At 47.0% G+C, this 19,028-nt stretch overlaps 1 protein-coding gene across 1 annotated transcript; it reads right to left on the bottom strand.

Moving 5' to 3' along the window:
• Positions 1-5,928: 5,928 nt before the first annotated feature.
• COQ7 (coenzyme Q7, hydroxylase) lies at positions 5,929-18,013 on the bottom strand. Its single transcript, XM_058569954.1, has 7 exons — positions 17,880-18,013; positions 12,613-12,791; positions 11,283-11,397; positions 10,136-10,275; positions 9,415-9,483; positions 8,922-9,000; positions 5,929-6,191 (listed from the first exon to the last, which is right to left on the bottom strand). The coding sequence occupies exons 1-6, from the start codon at positions 17,950-17,952 to the stop codon at positions 8,923-8,925; spliced, it is 654 nt and encodes a 217-aa protein (XP_058425937.1). The 5' UTR covers positions 17,953-18,013; the 3' UTR covers positions 5,929-6,191; position 8,922.
• Between the last annotated feature and the right edge of the window lie 1,015 nt (positions 18,014-19,028).

Genomic DNA, 19,028 nt, shown 5'->3' with positions numbered 1-19,028 from the left:
TCTTAAGATTAATTTGATGTTGAGGGTGAGGCTGACAGTAGAGTTGAGGATGGATTTTGGCGTCTAATTTAGGCAACCAGGTGGGTCTTTTAAGCCCCAGTGGCTGGCACTCTATCTGGCACAGGACAGATGCTAAATAAATGCTTGTGAGTGAAAAAGAACTTCTTCTCCCCACACTGGTCAACTTCCCTTAATCTGAGTTCCTGATTTCTGTCCTATATTGTGATCGTTTTTCTAGTCATTCAGCCTGAAACTCACTATTGACTCATCTTCCCTTTAGGTCCTGTATTAGTCAGGGTTCTTCAGAAAAACAGAACCAATAAGATGGAGAGAGAGAAAGAAACGGCTTATAAGAATTGGCTCACATGATTACGGAGGCTGACAGGTCCTAAGATCTGCAATCAGCAAGTTGGAGACCCAGGAGAGCCGATGGTGGAAGCCAGTTACTCCAGAGCCAAGAAGACCCAATGTTTCAGTTCAAGTCCGAAGGCAAGAAATGACCAATGTACCAGCTCAGCAGTCAGACAGGAGGAGCTCTGTTTTCTGAGGGAGGGTCAGCCCTTTTGTTCTATTTAGGCCTTCGACTGATTGGATGAGGCCCACCCACATCAGGGAGGGCAATCTGCTTTACTCAGTCTAATGATTCAAATGTTAATCTCAACCAAAACCACCCTCACAGATACACCCAGAATAAGGTCTGACCAAATATCTGGGCACACAGGGACCCAGTCAAGTGGACACATAAAACTAACCATCATGAGTCCCTTCTGCTTAGCCAACAAGTCCTGCTCTTCTTCTGGAGAGGTGCTTTCTACACAGTCAGGGTCCTGGCAGGAAAAAGAGGCACCCTCAAAGTGGGTAATTGAAGGGAGTTCAACGATGGGACTGTTCAGAAAGGCAAAGGCAGGATGAAGGGAACTGAAACTTGAGGATGGTGAAGCCCCCAAGAGCCTGTGACAGTCAGAAGCTGCTATGACTCTGGGCCTGACAGGGCAGGCAGCGGGGATGTGCCGGGCACTGCTCAAGGCACTTGACAACATCACCTTTTCAAAAAACACAGTTTACTGAGACAGAATTAGCATACCATACAACTCACCCATTTAAGGAGTACAATTCAGTGGCTTTTAGTATATTCATAGAGTTGTGCGACCATCACCACAGGCGATTTTAGAATATTTTCATTACCCCCAAAAGAAACCCTGAATCCCTTAGCTATCACCCCCAACACCCCCATTACCCCCAGCCCCAGGCCTTCACTAACCCATTTTGTCTCTATATATGTACCGATTGTGGACATCTCACGTAAATGGAATCATATAACACATGGTCCTTTGTGACTGGCTTCTTCCACTCAGTGTATTGTTTTCAGGTTCATCCAGGACAACCCAGGCGCGATCATTTTACAGGTGGGGAAATGAAGGCACAGAGAGGGTAGCTAACACCTGGGAAGTGGCAGAGCAAGAATTCACACCCGGGTGATGCAGACCATTATACCACACTGCCTCTCGGTCACTGTGGAGTCCTCACCCACCCTCAAGGGGAGCCCCATAGTACTGTCCCCCTGCTCTCGGTCTTCCCTGCTCCAGTCCGTCCGGAACCCACTGCCCCACTGACATCTACTCAAGTTCTGCCTCATCACCACCTGGGCTCAGGGGCCCCTAGGCTTTCACCTGCCCAACACCTCTTCTCCCTTCTCCCTTCTCCTGGTGAGGGCACTCCGGCTCCCTTTGCGGGAAACACCCCTTCCCCACTCTCCGCCCATGTGGCTCAGGCAGAGTTGTCGCCATCCACCAGCTTCAGGAGAACCATGTGACCAGGACTGGCCAATTAGAGCACCACAATCCCCCGGGGCCACCGTGATTGGTCCAGTGCCAGGCACGTGACCTGACAGAGATGGGGGAGGGGCGGGTGCTGTGGATTCTGGGAAAGCAAAGTTTCCTCTCTTCTGCAGAAGCTGGAGGAAGAGCTGCTCACCCGTCTTGTGGATGGAGGGGTGTTAGGAGGTGATGTATGGAAGGCCTGCAGGGATTCTGCTGCTCTACATCAGGAGGGCCACTGAGGGCCATCGTGAGCCTAATTTCAATACTGTGGAAAACAGAGAGAGGAAGAGAGAAGCCAAGTGTTTGGTTTGAGCTCCTGGATCAAACCATTCCTGAAGAAAATGACCTCTGATTTTTCATTTAGCAGAGCTAATAAATTCTTATTAGAAGCAAAGGTGAGATGTTTTGTGTCTCTTCTAAAGGATATAAGGGAGGAGTGTGAATTTCATGTTCTAAAATTCTTTTATTCCACAGCACTTAGAATAATATGCTCCCTTAAAGTAGCCAAATAAATAACTGAGATCATTATTCTTTTAATGCCCCGTTGTCTTATTTAAACACACACACACACACACACAGCATCAGCAAGTAAGCACAACAGGTGACATCTGCATGCAATTTTTTATTGTTTCAATAAAGCCACTTGGAAGTCAGGCATGGAAAACACCACACAAAGCTGCTTCCCCAGCAGAACGGGGAGCATTGCCATTCACCACTGTTTCCACCTGATGAAGACAACTTGGTCTGGAACATGTTTCCAGCTGTCATGGCACTGAATGGGCTGGAGAAAATGGGAAGAAGTCACATCTTAGCAGGAAAAGTGGGATAGAATGGAAATCCTGAATCAGTCCAGAAAAGTAGGATGTAAAGCAGGGGAAAAAGCGTCTACTTGGGGGTGGATTTGGAATAAAGCCCTTTGTGGGATCAAGCCACTGACTCTTAACCAGGGCTGCCCATGGAGCCCCTGTGTGAGTTTTTAGAAGCTATTCATCCCGTAGGCCCAGCCCTGTAGCTTCTGCTTCGGTAGGACTGGGTGGAGCAGGTCATCTGCATTTTATTTTTTTAATCTCAAGAGTTTATTCTTATGTGCGTGCCTAGTTAAGAATTCCAGGATTAAGCATTAGGAAATTTTGCATACCCCGGGAAATATAACTAAGTATTTAAAAAAAAAAAAAAGAAGAAAGGGGCCACCCCGGTGGCATAGTGATTAAGTTTGCGTGCTTGGCTTTCACGGCCTGGGGTTCGCAGGTTCGGATCCCGGGCACAGACCTATGTGCCACTTATCAAGCCATGCTGTGGCGGGCGTCCCACATATAAAATAAAGGAAGATGGGCACGGATGTTAGCCCGGGGCCAATCCTCCTCAGCACAAAGAGGAGGACTGGCATCGGATGTTAGCTCAGGGCTGGTCTTCCTCATTAAAAAAAAAGGAAGAAAGAAGACAGTATCATGAAGAGAAATTCTGAAAAACACAACACAGCAGCAATAAATAAAAAGGATTTCAAGAGAGAAGAGCTGAGACATGGTCACAGCTTAAATGTCAGGGTCCTGCTGGGTTTGGGTGCAGAAGGACAAGAGGCCTGAGGGACACTCACACGGTTGGCCGTGGTTCCGCACTTCATACTTTCATCCTGAAGTTTCTAGGTGTGTTCATATTGAGATCAGGAGGACGGTTTATCATTTCTTGTAACTACTCGTCTCCATTCCTTGTGTTCCATTCTACGAGCCCACGTGACTTTTTAGCTTAGGTTAGTTAATCCAACATCGGCTGAGGGCCTGCTAAGCTCCAGGTAGCGGGGACAGCCCTTGGACTGGAGAAGCTCAAGGGCGGGTTGGAGAGATGGTGGGGAGGCCGGTACCAACGACAGAATGCGGTACCAACGCAAGGAGCCGAGGCATGGGGGGCCGGGGAGGGGAGGGGGTCTGGGGTGACTTCCTAAGAGAGAAGGGGTTTGGAAGGACAAAGAGCCTTCACTAGAAGGGCTGAGCACGTGGGCGGGGAGGTGTGTGTGAGCCAGCCGTGTCCAGGAGCAGCGGGGACTCACGCGTAACCATTCAGCGCTGCCCCTCCGACACGGCTTGGTGCTGGAAGCCGGGTTCTCCACGGAGTCCCGCTCGACAGAGACTAATCGGCCTCCCCTGCGTTTTCCTCTCTCCCTTTTCTGTAAGAGAATGCCTCCTCCCTGATGAGGCTGCTCCGGGCGGTGGCCCTCCGCCTCGGGCCGTGTCCGAATGTGACATTCCACTCCCGGCCAACAGCGGGGAGCAGGAGGTGGGTTTATTGGCGCCAGATTATCACAACACGTAGCAATTACCTGCCTTGCTCGCCAGGCGTTCTCCCAGAGACCCTCTGGAAATGACCCGCCGCGCGGGCGGCGGGCCCGCCCGACTCGGGACTCCGGGCCCAGGGCGCCCTCTGCTGGCCGCGGGCGGGCGGGCGCCGGGGAGCCGAGACCTTCCCCGCCCCCGGCGCCGGGAGCCGGTCTCCCCCCGGCCCCCCATCCGGGATGGAAGGAGCCGTCGTGTTCCGTCACCGCCCTGCGGGGCTGCCCTTTCGGGAGGCCGGGGTGGGAGGAAGCACATCCCCGAAGGCAAGAGGAGCCCTTTAAAGCTTTGCAAGCTTATTCCGTGGAAAAGTGCTTTGCGCTCCCGCAGAGCCAGAGAGCAGTTTCAGGAAGGGTTTCTTCTGTTCCCCTCGGCTGGGAAAGGTCATGTTTTCTTCTCAAATCACCGGGATCAAGAGGTCCTACGGGGGGCCTTAAGAGGTCCTGGGGACGGGTCCAGAGCTTTTATCATATTCTCAAGGAGGCATGACATCTCCAAAAGGTCAAGAACCGCGAGGGGTTCCACGAAGACTGTGTTCAAAGGTGGCCCCTGCAGCATTAGAGGTCCCCAAATTCTGTACTAATAGCCCAAACGTGCACCGATGGGGAAGAGAGGAAGAGGCCGAGGGGCCTAGTGGTTAAGGCCTCCATCGCCTCCCCTGTGAAGGGGCGAGGGGTGCACGTGTCCAGTGCGTGCGCAGGCCAGTGAGCCAAGCAGTCAGAACCGCACTGGTTGGGTAGAGGCCGGTGCGGTCGTGGGCCTCGTGGTGGCGCCGCCGTGGAAGGGAAGAGTCCTGCAGCCAATTAGAGGAATGAGGTGGCTCTCTAGTACTGACTTGGAAAGATGGCCAACATAGATCACAGAATGAAAATGCAAATTGTAGATCAAGATGCACAGTATTATTCCATTTAGCGAACAACCCAAACCCAAATGCATACATGGATGCATGACAGATTTTTAAAAAGTCTGGAAAAAAAGATAAACAATGAATTATTAATAATGGTTACTTCTAGGGAATGAGTTTGGAAGGGGCACTTTTTTTTAACTTACATGCAGTTTATATTTTTTGATTTTGAGGCAAGTATTACTTCCAGAAGTGACAAAAGAATGGACTGTATTTTGTGGCAGATTGCTCACAGTTAATTGCAAAGTAAGCCAAGTGGTCAGTTTCCTGGAATCAACAAGCAGTCTACAGGGAGATTCACTTGTCACTGTAAAGACCCTTTAGCACTGTGGGAATATTTCACTGTGTGCACACATGCACTATTTATTACAAAAAGAGTTTTACTTTTTTTTTTTTTTTTTTTTTTTTTGTGAGGAGATCGGCCCTGAGCTAACATCCGCCAATCCTCCTCTTTTCTTTTGCTGAGGAAGACGGCCCTGGGCTAACATCGGTGCCTATCTTCCTCCACTTTATATGGGACACCGCCACAGCATGGCTTACCAAGCAGTGCGTCGGTGCGCGCCCGGGACCCGAACCAGCGAACCCCGGGCCGCCGCAGCGGAGCGCGCGCACCCAACCGCGTGCGCCACCGGGCCGGCCCCAAGAGTTTTACTTTTTTAAAAACAGCAATTTAATCTTGTGGTTAGTCCACACAAATTTACCAAGTGTCAGGCACCGGGCTAAGCTCTGAAAATATGGAAATGACTAAGACAGTCTCTGCCTTCCAGGAGTTCATGACCTAGTTCACAGCTTCTCAAACTTGAATGCGCTTCCAGTCACCTGGAGATGTTGTGTATTGGTTCTCTATTGCCATGTAAGAAACCACCCAAAACTCAGCAGCTGAAAACAACAGACATTTATTATGTAACAGGGCTGCTGAGGGTCAGGAGTCCAGGAGTGACTTCGAGGGGTGGTTCTGGCTCCGCCTCCCTCATGAGGCTGCAGGCATCCGAAGGCCTGTACCGGGTGAAGGATTCACTTCCGAGGGGCCACAAACACAGGGCTGTTTGCAGGAGGCCTCAGTTCTTGGTCACGTGACCCTCCACAGATTAACTGCTTGAGTGTCCTCACCACACGGCAGCCGGCTTCCCCCAGAGAGAGATCCTGGAGAGAAAGGTGGAAGCTGCAACGTCTTTTATGACCCAGCAGCCTTGGAAGTCACACTCCATCGTATCCGCCACATTCTGTTTTATGTGAACAAGTCACTAAGTACAGCCCGCGCTCCAGGCCAGGGGAGTGAGGCTCCACCCAACAGTGGAGCATCAGGGAATCTGTGGACATGCTGTAAAACCACCACATCTTGTTAAAGGCAGATTCCCATTTAGCAGGTCTGGGGAGGAGCCCCAAATTCTACACATCTAACACACTCCCAGGCGCTACCACTGCTGTTGGTCCAGGGACCACACTCAGGGATGGAATCCAACACACATGCAAAGGACTCTAGCTCAGATCGCCTGTTTGGAACTATACTGCTTGCAAGAATAACATCCTTTTTCATCCTGGCATCATCTTTGGATGGTGTCCAATTTTAAAATCACATTTCCCCTGAAAGGTCAGAGCAGTAAAGTAACGGAAAGACAAGACTACCTTGTTAATACACAAGGACAAGCTGTAATGGAATTAAAAGCAATCAAGGGGGGATTCAGAAAATCTCTCTGGTCTTGTTCTGGAAGCTCTACACATCAGCCGTCAATTCTGAAGGGGCTGCTAAACAAACAGCAGCGAATCTGGGCTTTTAACAAGGATTGTACAGAGTGTCTTCATGTGACTAAGATTCCTGACTGAAAACTTAGAAAATGAGCTCTGATATAGGAGGGCAAGAAACAGCACAGCATCTCAGAAGACCCAGGCTTCTACCTGCTCTGCTGGCTTGAAGGGTGGCATGTTACACATATCTCGTCCCCAGTTAACAGCCTAGACTTGCTTTCAAATACACCGTAAAACTATAAATCCTGTATATTTTATTGCTGTAGATTCACATAGCATAAAATTCACCGTTTTAAAGTGTACAATTCAGTGGAAGGAAGGCCATTCTCTTTGTTTCTTGCTGATGATTAAAAAAAAACCACAGGCTTGATATCCACATGCAAAAGAATGAGTCTGGACCCCTACTTCACAGCATATACAAAATTCACCTCAAAACAGACTAAAAATCTAAATGGTAATGCTAAAAGTCTAAAGCTCTTACAAGAAAATATAAGGGTAAATCTGTGTGACCTTGGATTAGGCAACAGTTAGATATGACACCAAAAGCACAAGCAACAAAAGAAAACATAGATACACTGGCCTTCATCAAAATAAACTTTTGTGCTTCAAAGAACATCATGCAGAATGTGAAAAGACAACCACAGAGCAGGAGAAAATATCTGCAAATCATCTCTCTGAATAGGGACTCACACTTAAGTATATAAAGGACCGCACCCTGGGACCCTCCGGCGTTGAGAGGCCCAGAGGAGCGGAAGAACGTCCAGGAGGCCGTCTTCCTGCCAGTTCTGCAGCTGCTTAAGGCTTAAGCTGCTTGATCCCTCCCTCCCTTTTCCTTGCCTCCCCTCCTTCCTTCTCATCTTCCTTCCTTTAAGTGGGCACCGACTAGGTACCAACAACTGGAAAAGACGTCTTGCCCTCACTAAACTCATGGTCTTATACAGGAAAGACATAGAATGCGCACTTATAAAATAATATAGACATGAGGCAGTAACCGCATGGGAACCTGGCTTTTCACCTGTTAGCCAACGACGTAAACTCTCCCACAGACGTCGGGGTGGGACCCAGCACAAGAGCGTGGAATCTCAAATTGTCTTCAACCCTTCTCCCCCATGTTTCATTTACTGCAATTAGTGTCAGAAGACTGATTCGCTTGATCACAAAAAATTAAACTCACTCTTGGTTTAGGAAGAGAGAGAGGTTGCAGATGATTAATCTAAACTATGCCAGTGTCCACTGTCCTTCAACACCGGACCCTGGCGAGGCAGGTCATGCCTGGTCATGAGGGGCTGAGTAAGCATGGGGCGCTAGGGGGACGCAAAGACCTGAAAGACGGGGCTCTTCACCCCAAGCAGCAGGCAGTCTAGTGGGGGGCTTCCCAGCCCCGACTCCCACTAGAATCACGTCGGGGCGTCTGACACCATCCTGATACTGGGCCCCGCCCTAATTCCATCAGAATTTTTGGTCTCTGATCTGAGAATTTTATCAAGTGCTGCAGGGCACTCTACTGTGCAGTCAGAGAGGACCACTGATCCACGTTTTTCATACATTATTCAAAAATCTGCAAGTCATGAAAGATTCCCACAAAGTAAGAAAATTTGTCAGTTTTGATCCATTCTTTTGGTAACAGACCTAAAGGAAATGATTATAATTCAACCTTGTAAATAATCCACAATTTAATATATTCTCTGATGGAAGTAACCTGCTCTTAACTCCACAATTCAAAATGGAAACGATGAGTCTTCCACTCACCTGAGGGACCTGACAATTTTACTTTGTCCATCTTAAACACTCTGGTGTTTTAAATTACCTTTTGTTACCAGTAAACTCAATTTTTTTTTCCTTAAAGATTCCTGTTATTTTCTTAATGATTCATTCTTGATGTTTTCGGAAAAAATTAACAATAGACCAGCTTCGTTTGCTGCTATGTGAATGTACGTGGTGAACCGTTGGCCTTATGGCATAAGGCAGCACGGAAAATACTCAACACTGGAGAGTTTTATTAACGACAAAAAACCTCTCGCAGCTTATCAACAAAATTCATGTATCAATAATTGTACGTTTCCTTTTCTGCCAATGTCACTTGTTAAATAGCTATCCTCTTTTATAGACAAGGAAAAGTGGACATACGTTAGTATCTTTCTGATAAATATATCGCCACGCTGCACCCGGCCTGGATAATGCTCTTCAACACAGCATATGCTGGGGCCTGTTAAAAACAATAATAAGCAAACAAAAGAAACACATTATACGTTCTCTTTTAGTTGTAAGATGCAGGCCTGGATAAGAAATAAGATCTAAGAAACAATTTATTTTAAATTGGAAAAAAAACCTATTCAAAAGATTGGAACGCCTCTGCTACTGCCAAAACATGAGAATCATCCGGTAACCATCCAGTGTCTCACGGGAAAGGAAAAGAAGGCCCTGGGGAGAGGGTCCGGGAGGAAGCAGGAAGCGAGATCCCGCTGGGGGCAGTGCGTCTGCTTGCTTTCTGGCAAAGCACTGTATCGCTTTTCTTTCCTTCACGGCCACTGTGAAATCTATCTTTCCGAGAACAGAAACTTTCTCGCCCCTCAACCTTCCAAATAAGGTGTCTAAGAGGACAGCAACGGTGGGCGCCCACCAGTTCCGCGTCGTGTTCAAGGCCAATGTCATGGTGCTCAAGCTCTTCGTCCCGAAACTTCTTTATCACCTGGTTAAATAAAAAGAAATCAAAGCAAGTCAGCATTCTGGCCCTCCTGCTGTCTGTCTTATTTTGGAGGCTACAGCCTCACAGTATCATGTGAGACAGGGGTAGGAAACTTTTCCTTTGCGGGCGGTAAGGTCCCTGTCACGACGACTCAACTCTGCCATCGTAGAGGGGACAGCAGCTGTGGACATGTGGACGAACAGATGTGGCTCTGTTCCAACAAAACTTCATTTCCAGAAACAGGCGGTCGGCCACAGGCCATGGTTTACCAAATCCTGATACAGGCATTAAAAAAAATTAACAGTTCCCTTATTTGCTGTGGAAAATTATTTGAGGATATCTATTAGCTCATTCATTTAATCTGAAGGGTTCGTGCTCACAGCACCTGCTCAGGATCTATCAAGGGTTCACAAGTAGAGAGAATACAGGCCCGGGCTCAGGAGACACAGGTTCTAGTCCCAGCTCTGCCTGAGCACGTGCCTGGGGCACACGGCTTCAGCTTTGCCTCAGTTTGCTTGCCTTGAAGATGGGGCACTGACCTAGATGTCTAAGGCCCCATTGTTCCCTAACATTCTATTTTTTTTTCTCTTCTTACCAAATTGCATATCTGCCCCCTTCCCCCTTATCAACCCCTTTCCAGGGTATAGTCAGTTACCTGAAGAAGCTCCTCGTATTTTTCAGGATCCTCCTCCATCAGCGTCCTGATCTGGTTGTTGTAGTGATGTGCGATGGACTCCTCCACAGCCACAGTGCAGGCCATTGCACCCTCCTTCCCGAGCAGGGCAGTCCCCGCGCCTGGAATCGTCAAATCCAGAGCAGTGAGGGATGAGGCTGATGCCGCTGGGAAGCGAGCCCAGGGCAGGACAGGGTCTGTCAGCCTCGGCACTGTGGACTTTGGGGCTGGGTAATTCCTTGCTGGGGGGCTGTCCTGTGCCTCGCAGGATGTTTAGCAGCGTCCCTGGCCTCTACCCACTAGTTGTCTGAGGCATCCCCAGTTGTGAGAACCAAAGATGTCTCTAGATACTGCCAAGTGTCCCCAGGAGCAACTTGCCCCCGTTGAAAACCACTGTTCTGGTGGTACAGGTCGCAGTGGTAAACCCTGAATCACACAGTAAGGACGCTTTTCTCTTTCCAGGGCTCTTTCTAACCCTCTGCGTAAGGCAAGGAGAAAGTCTTCACTGGGCAGAGTCTGCCTCTGATTCTTCTGTACCATTTACACTTCTCCCTTTTTAAGAATGAGCTGACCTCAGGTGTAGAACCTTTGTCAGAGAACATATGGCCACAGCTGAATCACTCTAGTTGTATTACCCCTCTGTTGTGTTTATTTTTTCTGTACCTTCTATTTATGAAAGTACTGATTTTAAGATTCAATCTTAAAAAAAAAAGCCAGTCCATTTAACTTTAGAAAAATATTAAGGAAATAAAAAGGCTGTAGAGGACACAGCAAGAATTGTGGAATTGGTACTTTAACAATGAATTGTCCCATAGGGCCAGCCCGGTGGTGCAATTGGTTAAGTGTGAGCGCTCCACTGTGGCGGTCCGGGGTTCGCCGGTTCGGATCCCGGGCGCGCACTGACGCACCGCTTGTCAAGCCATGCTGTGGCGGCATCCCATATAAAGTGGAGGTAGATGGGCGTGGATGTTAGCCCAAGGCCAGTCTTCCTTAGCGAAAAAAGAGAAGGACTGGCAGATGTTAGCACAGGGCTGATCTTCCTCACACACAAAAACAAAAAACAAAAAAAAAAACAAGGAATCGTCCCAGATCCCTAAGCTCACATAAGCTCTTCTGGACAGACACATACCCAGCATGAACCCCACCACGTTCCAGAAGGGCATCAGAATCGTTGGCCGCACCCTGAATGCAACCATCAACTCGTTGAACTTTTTCAAGTGGTCCTTTTCTTGATCCCACATTTTCTGTAAGAAACATAAAAAAAAAGAATGCAAGCATTCCATAGAGGCCCCCTGCTATATACCAAGGAAGCTACCTGCCCTGTCCACAAAGGAAGCAAAATAGGAACGGAGAAAATGATGAGAACTGCTATTTCCCCCATTTCCCCTGAATCATCAAAGAAAAAAGCACAACATCAGACTAAAAAGAATCTTGGATACGGAGAAGAGATGCCAACGAACCAAGAGAAGAGCCTGTTCTCTCAATTCCAGAGAAGCGTGCCATGATCCATGGTTCCTCAGACCCACAACGTGCCTATTAAACCACGAGCGTCCCCACCCATGAGAAACGAGATGTTTCATTGGCCTGTTTCAAAATGAGGAGGGCAGAACGTGAGCTACTGTGTAATCCCTTCCAGGCTGCTGGAATATAAGCACCATTTACATCAGAGGAACAAGGGAGAAGGACAGTAAGAGCTGACACGCACTTGCTAAGTGTCAACAGCTTTACGCAGGCAACTCACTGAATCTGCACAACCGCTTTGTGAAGGACAAACTGTGATTATCCCCACCACACAGACGAAGAAAGTGAGGCACAGAGAGGTTAAGGAACTTGCCCAGGGACTCAGAGCAGGCAGTTTAACCTGTGCTGAGTGTCTATGACACGCCCGGCATTGTATTAGCTGCTCTACACCAGCTCATTTTTTCCTCACCGAAACCCAGTGAGGTAGGCGTTCTCAGCCCATTTTGCAGATGTGGAAATGGAGACCCAGAGAGGGTGTGTGACCTCCCGAAGGTCACACAGGAGGGAGGTGGGAGAAGGCTGCACTGTGAAGCAGGGTCTGGGTGACTACGAGGCCTGGGCCCCTCCCTCTGCCTCTCAATACAAAAGATCTCCACTGGGGCAGGACCACAACCTCCCAGCAACCAGTGCTTGCACCTAATGCAGTGAATCTCAAGCCTTCTTCCTTACTGCCCGCCCCCGCCATCAAGTTTTAATACTACAGATAAACCGTGTATCTGTTTATGTACCAGATGTCTATCTCTGCTTTACACATATAAAGAATACTATGCTTGTCGTGCCTCCCTCCCCCCCCGCCCCACCCCAACAACCACTTTTCCCTCTCTTGGGGACCACAGCACCTCCCTTGAGGACGCACGACCGAATGTGACTCGTTCCTTGAAGGCCTCTGGATGCCCCTGTTCAGTAGGCCAGGCTGAGAGAGTCAAAGGCGTGCCCACCTGAATGACCGGCCCGACGCTCGTCCGGCCCAGGACGGCCATCTGTCCTGCGTAGATGCGGTTCGCTCCATATTCACCTGCGTGATCCACTCGGATTATTCGATCCACAGCTGCCCAGTTGATATTGTCTAAGGTCATTCTTGAACTGCAAAACCTGACACCAAGTCTTCTTCCATAAGCTGAAATGCAAGTGTTTATTCTTCGTTACTGTTAGGTAAAACTGAGATGTTTCCTTCTACAGACAGAAGAAGGGGGCATCTTAGAACAAAGGTCACAAATGAGTTCCCCGTAGGTCAGGTATGCCCTTAAGTGTATTCTGTTTAACCTGCAGTGTTTCTTTAAAAAAGTGAATTAGTTACCAACACTTAAAAACACAGAAGATTTCACCTCCTTTAGATAAGCTTTCTGGCATCAATGTATGAAGATCTGGAAATACTGAGCCTGCCTTCTCCCCAGGCAGTTAGCCGGCAGCTGCCTCTAGAGCGGCCTGGTTCTCCAATCCACCGGCCCTCCGTTCCCAACCCCGGCAGCACAGAACCCCAGGGGAGCTTTCAGAACCACAGATGCTCCTCCCCAGTCGACCTCTGGCAGGGGGCCCTGCATTGATACTTTTAAAAAGCTCTGTGTACGAACCTTCTCTGTAGCCAAGGTCGAGAACCACAGATTTAAGTTCTCTTAAAAACATCCACAGCCATGGGCATCTGATTTTGAGACTCAAGCCTTAGAACTTAGGTTTCTCGCCTCATCATGGTACATAATCAACTCAACTGAAATCTTCTTGTCTTCAAAGTGTAAATTCTTCAGGACAGATTAGATCTTGTCTTTTTAAAAATCTCCCAAGAGTATCACCTTGATTAAATTCTCTGAGCCTTGTATTAGGGTATCTCGAAAGTATTTTTCCCCTAAGAGAAGGGTTTTGTAAAGTATGGAGGCGTGTAAGGTGTTGTCGCCCCATTTTGCAGATATGGAAATGGAGACCCAGAGAGGGCGTTTAGTTTGTACTGTGAACTTTGACCTGCACTGGCATCCCCTTGAGACATGTTTCAGGGCTCTTGTGTATGACTACCATGTTTCTTATGGATACTTCTTTCCATTTAGGCTAACTTCGACACCCAGAAAATGTGTGGAAAAATCCATTTTGGGTACACCCATAGTTCTTTCATTAAAAAGGCTTGAGTGCTCTGGACACAAGGTGATGGGGTAGGCTTGGTGGAATTCGGGGTGGTTCTGCACTTGAACTTTTTGACTGAGTGGGGCTTCAAATGCCGCACTCTAAACAAAGGAGCGTGGACACGGAGTTCTGCAGCCTGGTGACCCAGCTCTGATGCACAAGATCCGCTCCTCCACAAGACCCGCTCCATCGCGCTGGGCACAGCTGACTCAAGAAACTGGACAGAGCCCGATTCTGCCAGGTGTGACGTACTGCTCAGACCTGTGCCGTCAGACAGTGGGTCAGAGGTCCACAGTCATGTTTTTATGTGGAGAATGCTGTTAGACATTTGACACAGTCAAGGTGGCCTGTCACCAAGGTTTCTGCCTCCACGTCCTAAGGACTGGGGCTTCCATCACGCTGATCTGCTTGAGGATGAGGAGGCTCAGGAGCTGAAAATAACGAGCTGGCTCTATTTCTCAGAATAACCTTGTCTGCTCCATTTTGTTACTCCCAATCCAAAACCATGTTAACGGAAAAGAACTCGAGAGAGAACTCAGCACTCACTAAAAACATTTACTGAGAAACAGCAAGGGGCTGAGAACATAGAATGAGTTCAAACACACAGCTGACTTTTGATGGGTAAGGGGTAGGATTCTATTTGTATTAAAACACACTAGACTATTCCCTAGCACTGCACCACTTTTCTCAATTTAGGCAACTAATAAATGATTTTTGGGGGAGTGTGTAGGACTGGGTATCGTAATATTTGCCATTTCTATCTTTTCACAATCTCTGCAAGGTATCTTTATAAAGTATGGAATGGACCACAGAATGGGGATGGAGCTAGAGTCAGAAAATACATGTTCTGTCTCTAACACTAACCTCAGACAATTCAGAATCAGCATTTCTTTTTCTTTTTTAGGTATAAATCTTCATGCCCTTGGATTAGGCAATGGTTTATTAACTATGACATCAAAAACACTAACAACAAAAGAAAAAAGAGATAAATTCGACTTGATCAAATTGAAACTTTTGTGCTTCAAAGGAGACCATCAAGAAAGTAAAAAGACAACACATAGAATGGGAGAAAATATTTGCAAATTATATATCTGGGGGACTAGTGTCCAGAATATATAAAGCACCCTTACAACTCAACAATGAAAAGATAAATAACCTAATTTAAAAATGGGCAAAAGATTTAAGTAGCTATTTCTCCAAAGAAGATAAACGAATGGCCAGTAAGCACATGAAAAGATGCCTGACATCATTAGTCATTAAGGAAATGCAAACGAAAAACACAATGAGATGCCACTTTATACCCACAAGAATGGCCATAATAAAAAAGACAGACATTACTAAGTGTTGGTGAGGATATGGAGAAACGGAAACCCTCATAAGTTGCTGGCAGGAACGTAAAATGGTGCAGCTGCTTTGGAAAACTGGCCCTCAAAACGTTCAAAACGTTAAACACAGAGTCACCACATGACCCAGCAATTCCACTCAAGAGCCCTGAAAACATACACCCACACAAAAACTTGTACACGAATGTTCATAGTAGTATGAATCACAATAGCCAAAAAGTGAACACTCAAAGGCCCATCAATTGATAAATGAATAAACAAAATGTAGGATATCCATACAATGGAGTATTAGTCAACAATAAAAAGGAATGAAGTACTGATACAAGCTACAACATGGATGAACCTTGAAACACTGCGCTAAGTTAAAGAACCAGACACAAAAGGCCACATATTGTATGATTCTATTTGCATGAAACGGCCAGAACAGGCAAATTAATAGAAATTGAAAGTAGATTAGTGATTGACAGAGGCTGGGGAAAAGGGGAAATGGGGAGTGACTGCTAATTGGTACAAGGTTTCTTTTAGGGTGAAAATGTTCTGGAATTAGATAGTGGTGATGGCTGTACAACTTTGTGAATGTACCAAAAACCACTGAGTTGTAAAAATTAAAATGGAAAATTTTATGGTATGTGAATTATAGCTCAATTTTTAAAATGTCACCTGGGGTCCCTGTGGTATGTAGGCCATGCTAAGGGATGTGAATTAAATCCTGCACGCCACGGAGAGTTTCTTAGTAGTCTGTGCACACGCGCGCGCACACACAGACACACTCTCTTCTCCCACTGTAGGTGGAAAACCAGGAAGGTGAAATCAACAAAAAATCCCCCACATGCTGTCACCTAGAGGCAATCAATATAAACAGGTTGTATCTCCTACACTCCTGTTTGTGTTTGTACTGAGAGTACGTTTTACGTACAATTTGGTAAGCTGTTTTTTCAGTCACCATGAACTTATTCTGAGCATTATTTAAAAATAAATTTCTTATCTAATTATAATAGTTATCTATGGTGGAAACTTTGGAAAATACAGAAAATTATAAAGAAGAAAATTAAAATCATCCATAATCCCACCAGTCAGAAGTAATCATTACTAAAATTTGAGTGTATTTCATTTTATCTTTTTTCTATGAGTAAACGTCATTTTTAATGGCTATATAATAGGCCATCCAGTATCAGAGATTACTTCTATTGTAATATAGTTAGGTTATTTCCAATTTTTTTCTGTATAAATAATGATGTGATAAATATCTTTGTGCATGAAGCTTTTCATAGATGGGGTTACTTCCTTAGCTTCTCAGAAGTGGAATTACTGGGTCAAAGACTGAATATATTTAAGCCCTGGTGATGTATCCTTAAACTGCATTCTAAAACGCAGAATCACCTTTTCTTACATATAAAATTGACAATAATCAGGTTATTTCCTCTTAAGGGAAAACATACAGTAACAAAACCTTTCTTACTGAGTTATCTTGAAGATAAAATAACACACAGGAAGCAAAGTAACTTTATAAATGAAAAAGCATGATTCTTATTCTGTTATGCTCATTGGCTCAACAAAGGAGCATTAAAACTCATGTTCAACAATCCTGAATTTTGCCTGTATTGTTACACACTTTAAAATGATATAATACAAAGCTGAGGCCCAGTGCTAGAAGCTCTCAAATGCATCATTTTATATTCATGTTTTCCCAAAGTATGAAACACCTACCAGTGGTGCTAAGTAGGAGGATTTAAGGGGTGTTTGGGAAGATCTTAAGTGGCTTAACACCCATGTAGTAAGAGTTACTCTCTTTTAAATTCTCTTCCAATCTTTTTGATTTCATCAAGGAGGATGTCTCTGTTCACAGCTGGTACATCCTGAACACCTTCCTAACACTTGCTAATCTCCCTTTTTCACCAGAAAGAAAGTAAGTCTTGTGTTCAACCCTTGGGAGGCAACAGTATCTAATACAATTTAATAACTCTCTGTTTTCAGCATACTTATTTTTTATGATTACTCTGTTTAGGGCAGGTGATACTGGTTTTCTGTTTACCCTAAGGACTTAGTTTCTGTGACATTATTTAATTTAAAAATGGAATACGGCTCTAGAAAAGACACATTCAGCAATTAAAAGTACAAGTGGTATCGCTATAAGGCAAAAATCCTGAAGACGCTACACGAATGATGTAACTCTGAGAAAACGACCTCACAATCTTCGGAGGCAGCTCAGATGAAGGGAGAAGAGAGGATCCAAATTCCACGCTCCTCTCATCACCCTGGCGCTCCTCAAACTTCAGAGCGCGTACAGCTCACTCGCAGGTCTTGTTAAATACAGACAGAGACCAGGAGGTCAGGGTGGGACCTGAGAATCTGCATTTCTAACTCGCTGGGTTTGGGGGGCGATGCTGCTGGTCAAACGACCGCCCTCGGCCTGGCGAGGCCCTGAGCAAAGGCTACGATGACACCGTGGGACACTGAAATTTCAAGGTCACCAACGGTCCCCACGACCACACCTGCAGTGACGTCACAGCACAGGTGTGCAAATACGTCACTCCCCGACGCGCCGACCGGAGCGCACACCCCACAGCGTTACTGCCGAAAACCACCGTCGTTTCGCCCGGCAGGCCCGCAGCCCCGCCCGCGGCCCAGTCGCACGCGTCGCAGCCCTGTGACGTAGTAAACGCGTCCCCCGTGACCTCTCCGGCCAAAGCCGCCGGGGAAAATTCCCTGGCTCGCCGGCCGAAAGCGGGGCCGCGGCCGCGCACGCCCGTTACCTGAGTGGGGCCGCCGGGCCCCCGTGCACAGCCGCCACAGAGAGCGAGGGGCCGCTGCCAGGGCGCAGCTCATGGCCGTGACAACAACGTTACTGCTCCCTGGAGCGAGGCGGGCCAAACGTACCCTTGGCTCACACTGATGACGCACGGCAGACGTAAGGAAGGCACGCCCCGCCTTTATATCGGTGGGAACGCCCCTAGGCCCCCGCTTTCATCCAATTGGTTGGAAACGGCAAGTGAAAATAGTCTATTGGATGCGATCACTATCAATCACTCAGGAGCCGGACGTTGGTAAAGGAGTCTTGGGTTGCCATGGAGATGAGAATGCCGAAGTGTATTTTCAAAGATCCGAGTCAAGAGTTCTCACCTAAATTCCTGGGGAAGAGGACCATGAGGGAGTTGTTTATAGGCTTCGTCATCGTACTTTCTGCTTTACCAACGTGGAAGGAGATGATTTTTCTCTGTATCAAACATCCACGTTATTAGAAATTACACGCGGAAATTAAAGTCACCACCTGGTCAATGGTGTTATCTCTAGGGTTGGGGCTGACAGTCTACTTTAAATTTCTTCCTAGTCCTTTTCTCTATTTTTAGATTTTCTACGGAAAGCATGTATTATTATTATTATTTATTATTATTATTGTATCCTCCTTGGTGTTGGTGTGCGTGTATATTGGTGCAAATTGGTTTCTTGGGGAGTGGGGGAGTGGAGGGGAAATTTAGCAACATATATCCTACTTTTGTGTGTGTGTGTGTGTGTGTGTGTGTGTGTGTGTGTGTGTGAGGAGATCAGCCCTGTGCTAACATCTGCCAATCCTCCTCTGTTTTTTTTTTGGCTGAGGAAGACTGGCCCTGGGCTAACATTCATGCCCATCTTCCTCTACTCTATATGGGACACCGCCACAGCATGGCTTGACAAGCAGTGCATTGGTGCGCGCCCAGGATCTGAACCAGCGAACTCCGGGCTGCTGCAGGGGAGCATGCCCACTTAACCGCTTTCGCCACTGGCCGGCCCCCATATATTGTACTTTTAAAAGCGCATAGCCATTGTGTGGATGTAGGCTCATCAGTTGTAACAAATGTACCGCTATGGAGGAGGCTATGCATGTGTGAGGGCAGGGGGCATATGGGAAATCTAAAACTGCTCTA

Source organism: Diceros bicornis, chromosome 26, assembly GCF_020826845.1.
Source record: "Diceros bicornis minor isolate mBicDic1 chromosome 26, mDicBic1.mat.cur, whole genome shotgun sequence".
NCBI classification, from domain to species: Eukaryota; Metazoa; Chordata; class Mammalia; order Perissodactyla; family Rhinocerotidae; genus Diceros; species Diceros bicornis.
Note: the sequence above shows the minus strand (reverse complement) of the source record. Positions and strands in the feature narration are given on the sequence as shown.

Bases quoted from the DNA above. Each gene is read 5' to 3' on its own strand.
- COQ7 (XM_058569954.1), bottom strand. From the start codon at position 17,952: ATGAGCTGCGCCCTGGCAGCGGCCCCTCGCTCTCTGTGGCGGCTGTGC. The intron at 12,792-17,879 runs GTAACGGGCGTG...CTTGCATTTCAG, and splicing joins GGCCCGGCGGCCCCACTCAG to CTTATGGAAGAAGACTTGGT. The intron at 9,484-10,135 runs GTAACTGACTAT...TTATTTAACCAG, and splicing joins AATACGAGGAGCTTCTTCAG to GTGATAAAGAAGTTTCGGGA.